At 45.2% G+C, this 16,418-nt stretch overlaps 1 protein-coding gene across 2 annotated transcripts in view; it reads left to right on the top strand.

Moving 5' to 3' along the window:
* LOC128698229 (serine/threonine-protein kinase SBK1-like) overlaps positions 1-16,418 on the top strand; it is an 86,412-nt gene that overhangs the window by 34,092 nt on the left and 35,902 nt on the right. The window contains exons 1-2 of one of the 2 annotated variants that reach the window (XM_070098544.1): positions 12,695-12,727; positions 13,102-13,525. The exons of the other annotated variant lie outside the window; for it this stretch is intronic. Coding sequence (XP_069954645.1) covers positions 13,409-13,525 — 117 coding nt within the window. The 5' untranslated portion in view covers positions 12,695-12,727; positions 13,102-13,408. Of the gene's footprint in view, positions 1-12,694; positions 12,728-13,101; positions 13,526-16,418 lie in introns of those variants that run through there. 2 annotated transcript variants of the gene reach the window in all.

Here is a 16,418-nt window from a genome sequence, read left to right as displayed (position 1 = left end):
GTGTGTGTGTGTGTGAGTGTGTACTCACCTATTTGTGGTTGCAGGGGTCGAGTCTTAGCTCCTGGCACCGCCTCTTCACCGGTTGCTACTGTGCCCTCTCTCTCCCCGCTCCATGAGCTTTATCAAACCTCGTCTTAAAACTGTGTATGGTTCCTGCCTCCACTACGTCATTTTCTAGGCTATTCCACTGCCTTACAACTCTATGACTGAAGAAATACTTCCTAATATCTCTCTGACTCATTTGTGTCTTCAACTTCCAATTGTGGCCTCTTGTTTCTGTGTCCCCTCCCTGGAACATCCTGTCTTTGTCCACCTTGTCTATTCCACGCAGTATTTTATATGTCGTTATCATGTCTCCCCTGACCCTCCTGTCCTCCAGTGTCGTCAGGCCGATTTCCCTTAATCTTTCTTCATAGGACATTCCCCTTAGCTCTGGAACTAACCTTGTCGCAAACCTTTGTACTTTCTCTAATTTCTTGACGTGCTTTATCAAGTGCGGGTTCCAAACAGGTGCTGCATACTCCAGTATGGGCCTGACATACACGGTGTACAGTGTCTTGAACGATTCCTTACTAAGGTATCGGAATGCTGTTCTCAGGTTTGCCAGGCGTCCATATGCTGCAGCAGTTATCTGATTGACGTGTGCTTCCGGAGACATGCTCGGTGTTATACTCACCCCAAGATCTTTCTCCTTGAGTGAGGTTTGCAGTCTTTGGCCTCCTAGCCTATACTCTGTCTGTGGTCTTCTGTGCCCTTCCCCTATCTTCATGACTTTGCATTTGGCAGGATTAAACTCGAGAAGCCATTTGCTGGACCAGATGTCCAGTCTGTCCAGGTCTCTTTGAAGTCCTCCCTGGTCCTCATCAGATTTAATTCTCCTCATTAACTTCACATCATCTGCAAACATGGATACTTCTGAGTCTAACCCTTCCATCATGTCGTTCACAAATACCAAAAATAGCACTGGTCCTAGGACCGACCCCTGTGGGACCCCGCTCGTCACAGGTGCCCACTGTGATACATCATTACGTACCATGACTCGTTGTTGCCTCCCTGTCAGGTATTCTCTGATCCATTGCAGTGCCCTTCCTGTTATATGCGCCTGATTCTCTAGCTTCTGCACTAATCTCTTGTGAGGAACTGTGTCAAAGGCCTTCTTGCAGTCCAAGAAGATGCAATCAACCCACCCCTCTCTCTCTTGTCTTACTTCTGTTATTTTATCATAAAACTCCAGAAGGTTTGTGACACAGGATTTGCCTTCCGTGAATCCGTGCTGGTTGGCATTTATACTCTTGTTCAGTTCCAGGTGCTCCACCACTCTCCTCCTGATAATCTTCTCCATAATTTTGCATACTATACACGTCAATGACACAGGTCTATAGTTTAGTGCCTCTTTTCTGTCTCCTTTTTTAAAAATGGGAACTACATTTGCCGTCTTCCATACCTCAGGTAGTTGCCCAGTTTCCAGGGACGTGTTGAAGATTGTGGTAAGTGGCACGCACAACATATCTGCTCCCTCTCTAAGGACCCACGGGGAGATGTTGTCCGGTCCCATTGCCTTTGAGGTATCGATGTCCCTTAGCAGTTTCTTCACCTCCTCCTCATCTGTATGTATGTCGTCCAACACTTGTTGGTGTATTCCTTGCTGGTGTCCCCATCTGGTCTGTCCCCCCAGAGTCCTTCCTGTCTCTACTGTAAATACTTCCTTAAATCTCGTGTTGAGCTCCTCACATACCTCTTGATCGTTTCTTGTGAGTTCTCCACCTTCTTTCCTCAGCCTTATCACCTGGTCCTTGACTGTTGTCTTCCTCCTAATGTGGCTATACAGCAGTTTCGGGTCAGATTTGACTTTCGATGCTATGTCGTTTTCATACTGTCGCTGGGCCTCCCTCCTTATCTGTGCATACTCGTTTCTGGCTCTTCTACTAATCTCCTTGTTTTCCTGGGTCCTATGCCTCCTGTACCTTTTCCATTCTCTGTTGCACTTAGTTTTTGCCTCCCTACACCTTCGGGTAAACCAAGGACTCGTTTTGATCTTCCTATTATTTCTGTTTCCCTTGGGAACAAAACTTTCCTCTGCCTCCTTGCACTTTGTTGCCACATATTCCATCATCTCGTTTACTGATTTTCCTACCATTTCTCTGTCCCACTGAACCTCCTGCAGGAAGTTTCTCATACCTGTGTAGTCCCCCCTTTTATAGTTTGGCCTGTCCCCTTCAGTTCATGTTACCTTCTCCACTTGTAACTCTACTATATAATCAAAACTCAGAACCACGTGATCGCTAGCTCCAAGGGGCCTCTCGTAAGTGATGTCTTCAATGTCTGAACTGCTCAGGGTGAACACAAGATCCAGTCTTGCTGGCTCATCCTCCCCTCTCTCTCTGGTTGTGTCCCTGACATGTTGATGCATGAGGTTTTCAAGTACCACATCCATCATCTTGGCTTTCCATGTTTCGGGACCCCCATGTGGCTCCAGGTTTTCCCAGTCGATCTCCCTGTGGTTGAAATCGCCCATCACCAGTAACTTTGCTCTGCTCGAGTGAGCTCTTCTTGCCACCTCAGCCAGTGTGTCCACCATCACCCTGTTGTTTTCTTCGTACTCCTCTCTTGGCCTCCTGCAGTTCTGTGGTGGGTTATACATCACTCCAATGACTACTTTATGTTCTCCGGACTGAATTGTCGGCCCCAGACCGACAAAATGAGACTAGTCACGAGGGAGCATTCACCAAATTCAACTTCAATAACAAAAACATAAAGTGGGACCAAGTAAACCAAGTCCTAACCGATATAAGCTGGGAAGATATACTAAGCAACACAGACCCAAACTTATGCCTAGAACAGATTATCTCGGTGGCACTCGATGTATGCACAAGGCTTATTCCTCTAAGAAAAAGGAGGAGTAGATGTAAAATAGAAAGAGACAGGCGCTCCCTTTACAGGCGACGGAAAAGAATAACAGAGCGGCTAAAAGAGGTCAATATATCTGAAATGCGTAGGGAGACACTGGTCAGAGAAATAGCAAGCATCGAACTTAAGCTAAAAGAATCCTTTAGGAGTCAGGAATCGCGGGAAGAACTAAAAGCTATAAATGAAATCGAAAGAAACCCAAAGTATTTCTTCTCCTATGCCAAATCAAAATCGAGAACAACGCCCAGTATTGGGCCCCTACTTAAACAAGATGGGTCCTACACAGATGACAGCAAGGAAATGAGTGAGCTACTCAAGTCCCAATATGACTCAGTTTTTAGCAAGCCGCTAACCAGACTGAGAGTCGAAGATCAAAATGAATTTTTTATGAGAGAGCCACAAAATTTGATTAACACAAGCCTATCCGATGTTATCCTGACGCCAAATGACTTCGAACAGGCGATAAATGACATGCCCATGCACTCTGCCCCAGGGCCAAACTCATGGAACTCTGTGTTCATCAAGAACTGCAAGAAGCCCCTATCACGAGCCTTTTCCATCCTATGGAGAGGGAGCATGGACACGGGGGTCGTCCCTCAGTTACTAAAAACAACAGACATAGCCCCACTCCACAAAGGGGGCAGTAAAGCAACAGCAAAGAACTACAGACCAATAGCACTAACATCCCATATCATAAAAATCTTTGAAAGGGTCCTAAGAAGCAAGATCACCACCCATCTAGAAACCCATCAGTTACACAACCCAGGGCAACATGGGTTTAGAACAGGTCGCTCCTGTCTGTCTCAGCTACTGGATCACTACGACAAGGTCCTAAATGCACTAGAAGACAAAAAGAATGCAGATGTAATATATACAGACTTTGCAAAAGCCTTCGACAAGTGTGACCATGGCGTAATAGCGCACAAAATGCGCGCTAAAGGAATAACAGGAAAAGTCGGTCGATGGATCTATAATTTCCTCACTAACAGAACACAGAGAGTAGTCGTCAACAGAGTAAAGTCCGAGGCAGCTACGGTGAAAAGCTCTGTTCCACAAGGCACAGTACTAGCTCCCATCTTGTTCCTCATCCTCATATCCGACATAGACAAGGATGTCAGCCACAGCACCGTGTCTTCCTTTGCAGATGACACCCGAATCTGCATGACAGTGTCTTCCATTGCAGACACTGCAAGGCTCCAGGCGGACATCAACCAAATCTTTCAGTGGGCTGCAGAAAACAATATGAAGTTCAACGATGAGAAATTTCAATTACTCAGATATGGTAAACATGAGGAAATTAAATCTTCATCAGAGTACAAAACAAATTCTGGCCACGAAATAGAGCGAAACACCAACGTCAAAGACCTGGGAGTGATTATGTCGGAGGATCTCACCTTCAAGGACCATAACATTGTATCAATCGCATCTGCTAGAAAAATGACAGGATGGATAATGAGAACCTTCAAAACTAGGGAGGCCAAGCCCATGATGACACTCTTCAGGTCACTTGTTCTATCTAGGCTGGAATATTGCTGCACTCTAACAGCACCTTTCAAGGCAGGTGAAATTGCCGACCTAGAAAATGTACAGAGAACTTTCACGGCGCGCATAACGGAGATAAAACACCTCAATTACTGGGAGCGCTTGAGGTTTCTAAACCTGTATTCCCTGGAACGCAGGAGGAAGAGATACATGATTATATACACCTGGAAAATCCTAGAGGGACTAGTACCGAACTTGCACACGAAAATCACTCACTACGAAAGCAAAAGACTTGGCAGACGATGCACCATCCCCCCAATGAAAAGCAGGGGTGTCACTAGCACGTTAAGAGACCATACAATAAGTGTCAGGGGCCCGAGACTGTTCAACTGCCTCCCAGCACACATAAGGGGGATTACCAACAGACCCCTGGCAGTCTTCAAGCTGGCACTGGACAAGCACCTAAAGTCAGTTCCTGATCAGCCGGGCTGTGGCTCGTACGTTGGTTTGCGTGCAGCCAGCAGCAACAGCCTGGTTGATCAGGAGCTGATCCACCAGGAGGCCTGGTCACAGACCGGGCCGCGGGGGCGTTGACCCCCGAAACTCTCTCCAGGTAAACTCCAGGTCTCCAGGTATACACAAATAACCCGCACATAAAAGACAGAAGCTTACGACGACGTTTCGGTCCGACTTGGACCATTGACAAAGGTGACTTTGTCAATGGTCCAAGTCGGACCGAAACGTCGTCGTAAGCTTCTGTCTTTTATGTGCGGGTTATTTGTGTATCGTTCCAGTCACGGTATTGTGCCTTTTTGTTATTTACAATGTAGTCTCTTTCTCCAATCATGTCCATGCCTTCCATTTCCTCAAATCCCCATCGGTGTTTTATGAGCAGTGCAACCCCTCCTCCCCCTCTACTCCTTCTATCTTTTCTCAGGATCTGATATCCTGTTGGGAAGATTGTGTCTGTTATTGTCTCAGCGAGTTTTGTTTCTGTGACTGCTATGATGCTTGGGAATTTTTCACTGATTCTTTCGTTCCACTCCTCATGTTTATTCGTTATTCCATCCGCGTTTGTGTACCAAACTTTCAGTTTCTTTTCTATCATTGTGGTCATGCAAGAATATTGGGGTTGGGGGAGCGAGAACCTTGGTGGGGGCCTATATGGGGCTGTGGTGTTGGTGGGGTTTGTGATGATGGGGGTGGGGTCAGAATGCCCATAAGGGACAGCTGTTGGGGTGAGGTTTTTGATATGGGGGTTGGTGGCAGAGGGAACAGTGAGTGGGTTGTAGTATAGGTTGCTCAGTTGCGTTGGGAATGTCGCGGTTGGAGTCTTTTTTTTTTTTTTTTTTTTTTTTTTTATTTTTTTTTTTTTTTTTGTGTGTGTGTGTGTGTGTGTGTGTGTATGTGTATGTGTATGTGTGTGTGTGTATGTGTGTGTGTATGTGTGTGTGTGTGTGTGTGTGTGTGTGTGTGTGTATGTGTGTGTGTACTCACCTAATTGTACTCACCTAATTGTGGTTGCAGGGGTCGAGACTCAGCTCCTGGCCCCGCCTCTTCACTGATCGCTACTGGGTCCTCTCTCTCTCTGCTTCCTGAGCTTTGTCATACCTCTTCTTAAAACTATGTATGGTTCCTCCCTCCACTACTTCACTTGCTAGGCTATTCCACTTGCTGACAACTCTATGACTGAAGAAATACTTCCTAACGTCCCTGTGATTCGTCTGAGTCTTCAGCTTCCAGTTGTGACCCCTTGTCCCTGTGTCCCCTCTCTGGAACATCCTATCTCTGTCCACCTTGTCTATTCCCCGCAGTATCTTGTATGTCGTTATCATGTCTCCCCTGACCCTTCTGTCCTCCAGTGTCGTCAGTCCGATTTCCCTTAACCTTTCCTCGTTCGACATTCCCTTGAGCTCTGGGACTAGCCTTGCTGCAAACCTTTGTACTTTCTCTAACTTCTTGACGTGCTTGACCAGGTGTGGGTTCCAGACTGGTGCTGCATACTCCAGTATGGGCCTGACATACACAGTGTACAGTGTCTTGAACGATTCCTTATTAAGGTATCGGAACGCTATTCTCAGGTTTGCCAGGCGCCCGTATGCTGCAGCGGTTATTTGGTTGATGTGTGCCTCCGGTGATGTGCTCGGTGTTATGGTCACCCCAAGGTCTTTCTCCCTGAGTGAGGTCTGTAGTCTTTGTCCACCTAGCCTATACTCTGTCTGCGGTCTTCTTTACCCCTCCCCAATCTTAATGACTTTGCATTTGGCTGGATTGAATTCAAGAAGCCAGTTACTGGACCACATGTCCAGCCTGTCCAGGTCTCTTTGCAGTCCTGCCTCATCCTCGTCCGATTTAATTCTTCTCATCAACTTCACATCATCTGCGAACAGGGACACTTCAGAGTCTATTCCTTCCATCATGTCGTTCACATATATCAAAAATAGCACTGGTCCTAGAACTGACCCCTGTGGGACCCCGCTCGTAACAGGCGCCCACTGTGATACCTCTTCACGTACCATGACTCGTTGCTGCCTCCCTGTCAAGTATTCCCTTATCCATTGCAGTGCCCTCCCTTTTTCATGCGCCTGATCCTCCAGCTTCTGCACTAATCTCTTGTGGGGAACTGTGTCAAAGGCCTTCCTGCAGTCTAGGAAAACGCAATCTACCCACCCCTCTCTCTCGTGTCTTACTTCTGTTACCTTGTCATAAAACTCCAGGAGGTTTGTGATACAAGATTTGCCTTCCATGAACCCATGCTGGTTTTCATTTATAATCTTGTTCCTTTCCAGGTGTTCGACCACTCTCCTCCTGATAATCTTCTCCATGACTTTGCACACAACACATGTCAGAGACACAGGTCTGTAGTTTAGTGCCTCGTTTCTGTTTCCTTTCTTAAATATGGGGACTACATTAGCTGTCTTCCATTTCTCAGGTAGTTGCCCAGTTTCAAGGGATGTGTTGAAGATTGTGGTTAGAGGCACGCACAGCATCTCTGCTCCTTCTCTAAGGACCCATGGGGAGATGTTGTCCGGTCCCATCGCCTTTGAGGTGTCAAGGTCACTTAAGAACTTCTTCACCTCCTCCTCAGTTGTTCGTATGTCATCCAACACTTGTTGGTATATTCCCTCTTGAAGTTCCCTTCTGTGCTATCTTCCCACAGCCCTTCCTGTGTCTTCTGTAAAAACTTCCTTAAATATCCTGTTCAGCTCCTCACATACCTCCTGATCATTTCTTGTGAGTTCTCCACCTTCTGTCCTTAATCTGATCACCTGGTCTTTGACTGTTGTCTTCCTCCTGATGTGGCTATACAACAGTTTCGGGTCAGTCTTGATTCTCGATGCTATGTCATTTTCATACTGTCGCTGGGCCTCCCTCCTTACCTGTGCATACTCATTCCTGGCTCTGCGACTGATCTCCCTATTTTCGTGTGTTCTCTGCCTTCTGTACTTTTTCCATTCTCTATTGCACTTTGTTTTTGTCTCCTTACACCGTCGGGTAAACTAGGGGTTCGTTCTGGTCTTCCCGTTGTTACTGTTGCCCTTGGGAATAAACTTTTCCACTGCCTCCTTGCATTTTGTTGTTACATATTCCATCATTTCATTTACTGGCTTTCCTGCCAGTTCTCTGTCCCACTGGACCTCCCGCAGGAAGTTCTTCAACCCTATGTAGTCCCCTCTTTTATAGTCAGGCTTTTCCCATTCAACTCCTGTTATTCTCTCCACTTGCAGCTCTACTATGTATTCAAAGCACAGAACCACGTGGTCGCTAGCTCCTAGGGGACTCTCATACTTGATGTCCTCAATGTCTGAGCTGCCCAGGGTGAACACAAGGTCCAATCTTGCTGGTTCATCCTCCCCTCTCACTCTGGTAGTGTCCTTAACATGTTGGTGCATGAGGTTTTCCAGCACCACGTCCAACATCCTGGCTCTCCATGTTTCGGGACCCCCATGTGGCTCCAGGTTTTCCCAGTCAATCTCCCTGTGGTTGAAATCCCCCATAACCAGCAACTTTGCTCTGCTGGAATGAGCTCTTTTTGCCACCTCAGCAAGTGTGTCCACCATTGCTCTGTTGCTCTCTTCATATTCCTCTCTTGGCCTCCTGCAGTTCTGTGGTGGATTATACATCACTGCAATGACCACTTTGTGTTCCCCAGACTGAAGTGTACCTGCTATGTAGTCTCTTTCTCCCGTCTCATCTATGCCTTCCATTTTCTCGAATTTCCATCTGTTTTTTACGAGCAGAGCAACCCCACCTCCCCCCCTGCCCCTTCTATCTTTCCTCATGATCTGGTATCCTGGTGGGAAGATTGCATCTGTTATTGTCTCCGTGAGTTTTGTTTCTGTAACTGCTATGATGTTGCTATGATGTGTGTGTGTGTGTGTGTGTGTGTTTGTGTGTGTATGTACTCACCTATTTGTGGTTGCAGGGGTCGAGTCACAGCTCCTGGCCCCGCCTCTTCGCTGATTGCTACTAGGTCCTCTCTCTCCCTGCCCCATGAGCTCTATCATACCTCGCCTTAAAACTATGTATGGTTCCCGCCTCCACTACGTCACTTTCTAGGCTATTCCACGGCCTGACTACTCTATGACTGAAGAAATACTTCCTAACATCCCTTCGATTCATCTGAGTCTTCAACTTCCAATTGTGACCTCTTGTGTCTGTGTCCCTTCTGTGGAACATCCCGTCTTTGTCCACCTTGTCTATTTTGCACAGTATTTTATATGTCGTTATCATGTCTCCCCTGACCCTCCTGTCCTCCAGTGTTGTCAGGCCGATTTCCCTCAACCTTTCTTCGTAGGACAATCCCCGTAGCTCTGGGACTAGTCTTGTTGCAAACCTTTGCACTTTCTCTAATTTCTTGACGTGCTTGACCAGGTGTGGATTCGAAACTGGTGCTGCATACTCCAGTATGGGCCTGACGTAAATAGTATACAGAGTCTTAAACGAATCCTTAGTGAGGTATCGGAACGCTATCCGTAGGTTTGCCAGGCGCCCGTATGCTGCAGCAGTTATCTGATTGATGTGCGCCTCAGGAGATATGCTCGGTGTTATACTCACCCCCAGATCTTTTTCCTTGAATGAGGTTTGCAGTCTTTGGCCATCTAAACTATACTGTATCTGCGGTCTTCTTTGCCCTTCCCCAATCTTCATGACTTTGCATTTGGCAGAGTTAAATTCAAGGAGCCAGTTGCTGGACCAGGCTTGTAGCCTGTCCAGGTCTCTTTGTAGTCCTGCCTGATCCTCATCCGATTTGATTCTTCTCATTAACTTCGCATCATCTGCAAACAGGGACACTTCTGAGTCTATCCCTTCCGTTATGTCGTTCACATATACCAAGAACAACACAGGTCCTAGGACTGACCCCTGTGGAACCCCGCTTGTCACAGGCGCCCACTCTGACACCTCGTCGCGTACCATGACTCGTTGTTGCCTCCCTGTCAGGTATTCTCTGATCCATTGCAGTGCTTTTCCTGTTATGTGTGCCTGATCCTCTAGCTTTTGCAGTAACCTCTTGTGAGGAACTGTGTTGAAGGCCTTCTTGCAGTCCAAAAATATGCAGTCGATCCACCCCTCTCTCTCTTGTCTTACTTCTGTCACCTTGTCATAAAACTCTAGTAGGTTTGCGACACAGGATTTTCCTTCCCTGAAACCGTGCTGGTTGTCAATTATACACTTGTTTCTTTCCAGGTGCTCCACCACTCTCCTCCTGATGATCTTCTCCATGACCTTGCATACTATAGTTTAGTGCCTCATGTATGTCTCCATTTTTAAAAATTGGGACTACATTTGCCATTTTCCATACCTCAGGGAGTTGCCCAGTTTCAAATGATGTGTTGAAGATCTTTGTTAATGGCTCACACAATATCTCTGCTCCCTCTTTAAGGACCCATGGAGAGATGTTGTCTGGTCCCACCGCCTTTGAGGTGTCAAGTTCGCAAAGCAGCTTCTTCACCTCCTCCTTGGTTATATGTACCTCATCCAGCACTTGCTGGTGTGCCCCCCTGTTCTGATTTCCTGGAGTCCTACTGCTTTCCACTGTAAATACCTCTTTAAATCTTGTGTTGAGCTCCTGACATACCTCTTGGTCGTTTCTTGTGAATTCCCCATCATCCTTCCTCAGTCTGATTACCTGGTCCTTGACTGTTGTTTTCCTCCTGATGTGGCTGTACAACAGCTTCTGGTCAGTCTTTACTTTTGATGCTATGTCATTTTCAAATTGTCTCTGAGCCTCCCTTCTTATCTGTGCATATTCGTTTCTGGCTCTTCGGCTAATTTCTTTATTTTCCTGAGTTCTCTGTTTTCTGTACCTTTTCCATTCTCTAGTACACCTAGTTTTTGCCTCCCTACACCTTTGGGTGAACCAAGGACTCGTTCTGTTCTTCCCATTATTTCTGTTTCGCTTGGGAACAAACCTCTCCTCTGCCTCCTTGCATTTTGTTGCCACATAGTCCATCATTTCTTGTACTGGTTTTCCTGTCAGTTCCCTCTCCCACTGAATGTCTTGAAGGAAGTTCCTCATGCCTGAGTAGTTCCCCCTTTTGTAGTTTGTTTTTTCCCAGCCTATTCCTGCTACTCTCTCCACTTGGAGCTCAACTATGTAGTCGAAGCACAGAACCACATGATCACTAGCTCCCAGGGGCCTTTCATACATGATACCCTCGATGTCCGAACTACTCAAGGTGAATACAAGGTCCAGTCTTGCTGGTTCATCCTCTCCTCTCTCTCTGGTAGTGTCTCTAACATGTTGATGCATGAGGTTTTCCAGTACCACATCCATCATCTTGGCTCTCCATGTTTCGGGACCCCCATGGGGCTCCAGGTTTTCCCAGTCAATCTCCTTGTGATTGAAATCACCCATAACTAGTAACTTTGCTCCCCCCATGTGTGCTCTCCTGGCCACCTCGGCTAGTGTGTCGATCATTGCTCTGTTGCTCTCATCGTATTCTTCTCTTGGCCTCCTGCAGTTCTGTGTGTGTATGTGTGTGTGTGTATCCTTGTCTAAATTTATGTATGCATAGATCCATACTGATGTATCATACAGTATACTTTCAGACACGGTCAGCAACGTCATCTGTGTCTACACTTAACCATTCACACTCATACAAAATAAACAGCTCCTCGTGGAATCCGTATTGGCTACGAACGCTTCTGTGACTTCGGATTCTGGATTGGATGGTAATCCGTCTTCTATTTGTTTTCATCGTTCGCGAGAAACTACAAACACTGCGCTCACCACTGCCAGACGTACCGCACTCATTTATTTACCTAATTCGTTATTCTCCGTTTATTATGACTAAATATAGAGCTAAATATGTTAACTAACGTAACCAGACTTCACTTTTCTACAGCTCCGAGGAGTTTAGCGCTTTTTTCTCGTGAATTAATACCAAACTTGCCCCCTGCTAGCCAGCGGAAGACCTCGGTCAGATGACCAAAACCTCCAGCTGTGAGTCATCAGGAAATACTTGTCCTGTTTCCTGACAAATCTCACCTAACCTAACCTCTGATTTCCCTGTGTAAGTCTTATGTGATTGGTGTGGCACCTGCTTGGCGAGACGTCTCTCACAGACACTCAGATGTTGAACATGTGTCTTATTCGACAGACAGCAAATACCTGACTGTCAGACAGTGCTGTGGACCGCATACTGGAAAATGGAAAAGAAGACCAAGGAATTTCAGGAGAAATTATATATACATATATAATATATATATATATATATATATATATATATATATATATATATATATATATATATATATATATATATATATATATATATATATATATATATATATATATTGATTGACTTTCTTAGATTACCTTGGGACACCGACCCACCGGGTTAATATCTCGCATAAAATAATCATAATATTCATAATCATCATAATCATAATCATAGTAATATTCATAATCATCATCATCATAATAATAATAATAATAATAATAATAATAATAATAATAATAATAATAATAATAATAATAATTGTTTTCTGCTTTTTCTCATCTTTTTTTTCTATTTCTCCTCCTATTCTTCCTCCTCCTCCTCCTCCTCCTAACTCTTCCTGCTTCCTGCTTCCACCTCTCACAAAATAATATATATCTCAGCTTCTTTGGCTATTGTTCACATTCCTCCTTAATAGTGCCAAGTTTTAGAGAATGACACTGCGCATGCTCCGTCACTCCACCAATCACACAACAGCACCATCTCTCTGAATGACCAATCACCTGTCAGATATTTTGAGGTTGCTAACTTTTTTCCGATATTAATATTTGGGTACACCTGAAGGAGGCCTCAGTCCCTCTGGTAGTTTGGTGGTGCAACTGCTGTTCAAGAAGGTCTTGATATTACTGCGAATTATAGAAATGCGAGGAATTTTAGCCAGAAGTGTATGATTGGTGTGAGATAAATGTAGTTTGGTGACAAAGACTGATCTCAAATTACAGTAGTTTAATTTTCTACGCAGTATAGCGTCAATTCTGTTATGTATTGTGTTGCTATAGTTGAAATTTCACATATGTCAGAAAACGCCTAGAACCATTTTGGAATGTAGAAATTGTAGGCGGATCATCTCACCGTTTATAATCCACAAAAAAATCCAAACACCAGTTTTGGGATTTGAAAAGACAAGTGTACAGTGGAGGGATCCTCTGTAGTTTGATCCTCATAACACTGGCCAGGGATACTCATGCACATACTTATTTGTCTATAGGCTTCTCTGGCAAGAATTTGTGCTAAACGAATCCTGATTGAAATAAGACACGAAACTATACAGAACTTCGATCGATCGAAAGAATTTCGTGTGGCCATTTCTTCTCCTGGAAACATTAGGATGGGGTGTCTGAGGCGCTATTGGGCCATCTAATGGCGTTGACGTCTGTTATTTTGTGTCAAAAATACTTTTAATTTATTGGCTCTGGGAGGCACTGCTGTGCCACTCATGGCCTTAGCCGAGGCTTCCAGTGCCTCCCCAGGATACTGTCAGACCATGGACCCTGGGACGTACTAGTGGGTTACCCATGGCCTTTATGTGGTCCACCATGAAACCATGGGGATTTCTACGCTCCAGAAGGCGGCCTAAGAAACGTGCGCCCACACCTACACCCTCGCTGCCTACCGCTACGCTCGCCAAGAAGGTAGGAATAGGAGGATAAAGGTAGAGTGGGATGAGAAGGTTAGATATAGGGTGTGGAGGTAGAATGGGGAGTTGTGGAGGTAGGGTGGGGAGGTGTGGAGGTAGAATGGGGAGTTGTGGAGGTAGAGTGGGGAGGTGTGGAGGTAGAGTGGGGAGGTGTGGAGGTAGGGTGGGGAGGTGTGGAGGTAGGGTGGGGAGGTGTGGAGGTAGGGTGGGGAGGTGTGGAGGTAGGGTGGGGAGGTGTGGTGGTTGATTGGGGAGTTGTGGAGGTTGATTGGGGAGGTGTGGAGGTAGAGTGGGGAGGTGTGGAGGTAGGGTGGGGAGGTGTGGAGGTAGGGTGGGGAGGTGTGGAGGTAGGGTGGGGAGGTGTGGAGGTAGGGTGGGGAGGTGTGGAGGTAGGGTGGGGAGGTGTGGAGGTAGGGTGGGGAGGTGTGGAGGTAGAGTGGGGAGGTGTGGAGGTAGAGTGGGGAGGTGTGGAGGTAGAGTGGGGAGTTGTGGAGGTAGAGTGGGGAGGTGTGGAGGTAGAGTGGGGAGGTGTGGAGGTAGGGTGGGGAGGTGTGGAGGTAGAGTGGGGAGTTGTGGAGGTAGAGTGGGGAGGTGTGGAGGTAGTGTGGGGAGGTGTGGAGGTAGAGTGGGGAGGTGTGGAGGTAGAGTGGGGAGGTGTAGGTGTTTACAAAGGACAGCTATACCTAAACTATCGCTTTTCAATATTTAAATAATCTTACCCTAATGTCCTTAAGGTAAACAAAATCACAATTACATAAATTATAACTAATAATAAATATAAATGACTGAGAGTAAGTTTGGTCGTTACCTGGAAAATACAATTCATGGTTTTCTGATCCCAGTCATACAGTATACATATATATACATATATATATACATATATATATACATATATATATACATATATATATATATATATATATATAATATATATATATATATATATATATATATATATATATATATTTATATATATATATACAGAGTTGACTTTAATCACCATTTTAGAGATTAAAGTATTCTTGACTGGTGGTGAAGAGGTGACATGCAGCCTTCATGTCCCTCGTGGAGTCGAAATGTCCATGCATGTCAGTGGCATTCTTTGTGCTCATCAGTACTTTATTACATGTAAACTACAGTTTGTGTACTACACGAAGAAATAAAATTTTGATTTGATATATTTTGAACCAGCCAAGCTCTTACCACAGGCTACAATAGGCGACTTCTGAGAGTTACTCTGCCCACCTGCATTCTGAGATAAGATAAACATTAATGTTAGCTATAAATAGAGTCTACTACACATAATGATATATTAATACCCATTGTTCCCTTGGAGTGCATTAAACTCAAAATAATTATTTACTGACTTACTAACGTTTTAGTTCCGTCTTAAGTAGCTTTTAAACGAACTTCATAGTTTAATTTTAGTATTAAATTTGCTTATCAATAAATACCACCTTAGTAAAGGGAGTTAGATAGCACTGGAGGGGATTGAGGCCAAATCAACGTTTAAAACATGGAGTTCGATCTCAAGAATTTTTTCTACCCTTTATATGTGCTCTTACATCAAAAATACTCGGAATTTGAAGGCAGACTAGAAGGACTTTATGTCAGGGGCGAAGTTTAATTACGGACCGTCTGTATAAATTAGATAGTAAGAGTACATGGAACGTGATATAGCATATATGCCAGGTATCGTTGGCATGTCTGGCGTTCTTCCCTTTAGTCCTAGGAAAACACTGGACGTTCTTGGTGACGAGGCAGTGAACAACTGAGGAACATACAACTGCTCCAATTCGGCTCTGAGTCTGAACATAAAGAGGCTGAAACAGGAATCTTTAGGGACTGACAGCGACAGAGCCGATCCATTGTAGCTCTGTGGAGCTTGTGCCTTAGCGTTGCTGCTGTTGGTTTAGACTAGAGTAAGTTGCTAGCTGACTAGCGAGCCTTTACTGGAGAACAGTGGCAGTGAGATGGGCTGTGGTGTGGTAGAAGGATTGACGTAAACAATGAAAGAACCGGGAATAGTGTTACTGACAATGAATATGTTGCTGCCACAATTCTCATGGGTAACGAAGTCGACCTGGCTCCATGTTTCGATATATTTGAAAACCAGGGGGCTCCTCTGAACTATAATAACAAATGGCTCTAATTATAACCTTAATTTTTAAACTGGTAGATTGGTAAGCTAGTGGAAGGCCTCTGTCAGATGACCAAAAGCTCCAGTGGAGAGTCATCATTTGACCAAAGACTTGTCCTGTTTATTGGCGAATCTTACTTAACGTAACCTGCTGTGAACTGTCCCGAGAAACACTGGGCGGCACCATTATTGCCTGTGGCAGTGGAAGGCAGGAATTTCAGTGTACGTCCCACATGTATTTTATTGATGGGAAATAAAATTGAAGTCTTGGTTGCGTAGGTTAACTTAAGTAATTACTGTTGTAATTTTAAGAGTGCTGAAGTGTAGGTCGTGTGAGGCTGACTGTTCTGACTGGAGGACAGACTGATTTATTGACTGATATACACTTTCCTGCTCAGAGATTGGGAAACGCTGCACTCTTTTTCTATTCACCACACACACTCCCACGCTCGCCGAGACACCCACGCACGCACACACACACACACTCACTCCCACGCTCGCCCAGACATACACACACGCACACACACTCTCACACACACACACCCACACACACACTCCGACACACACAGACTCCCACACACAGACTCCCACACACACACACACACACACACACACACACACACACACACACACACACACACACACACACACACACACACATACACACACACACACACACTCCTGCAACATTCATTCAGTGAGAGAGAGAAAAAAACAGATACACAAAGCGTACCATAAATATAAATGT

This window comes from Cherax quadricarinatus, chromosome 63 (assembly GCF_038502225.1).
Source record: "Cherax quadricarinatus isolate ZL_2023a chromosome 63, ASM3850222v1, whole genome shotgun sequence".
NCBI lineage: Eukaryota > Metazoa > Arthropoda > Malacostraca > Decapoda > Parastacidae > Cherax > Cherax quadricarinatus.
Note: the sequence above shows the minus strand (reverse complement) of the source record. Positions and strands in the feature narration are given on the sequence as shown.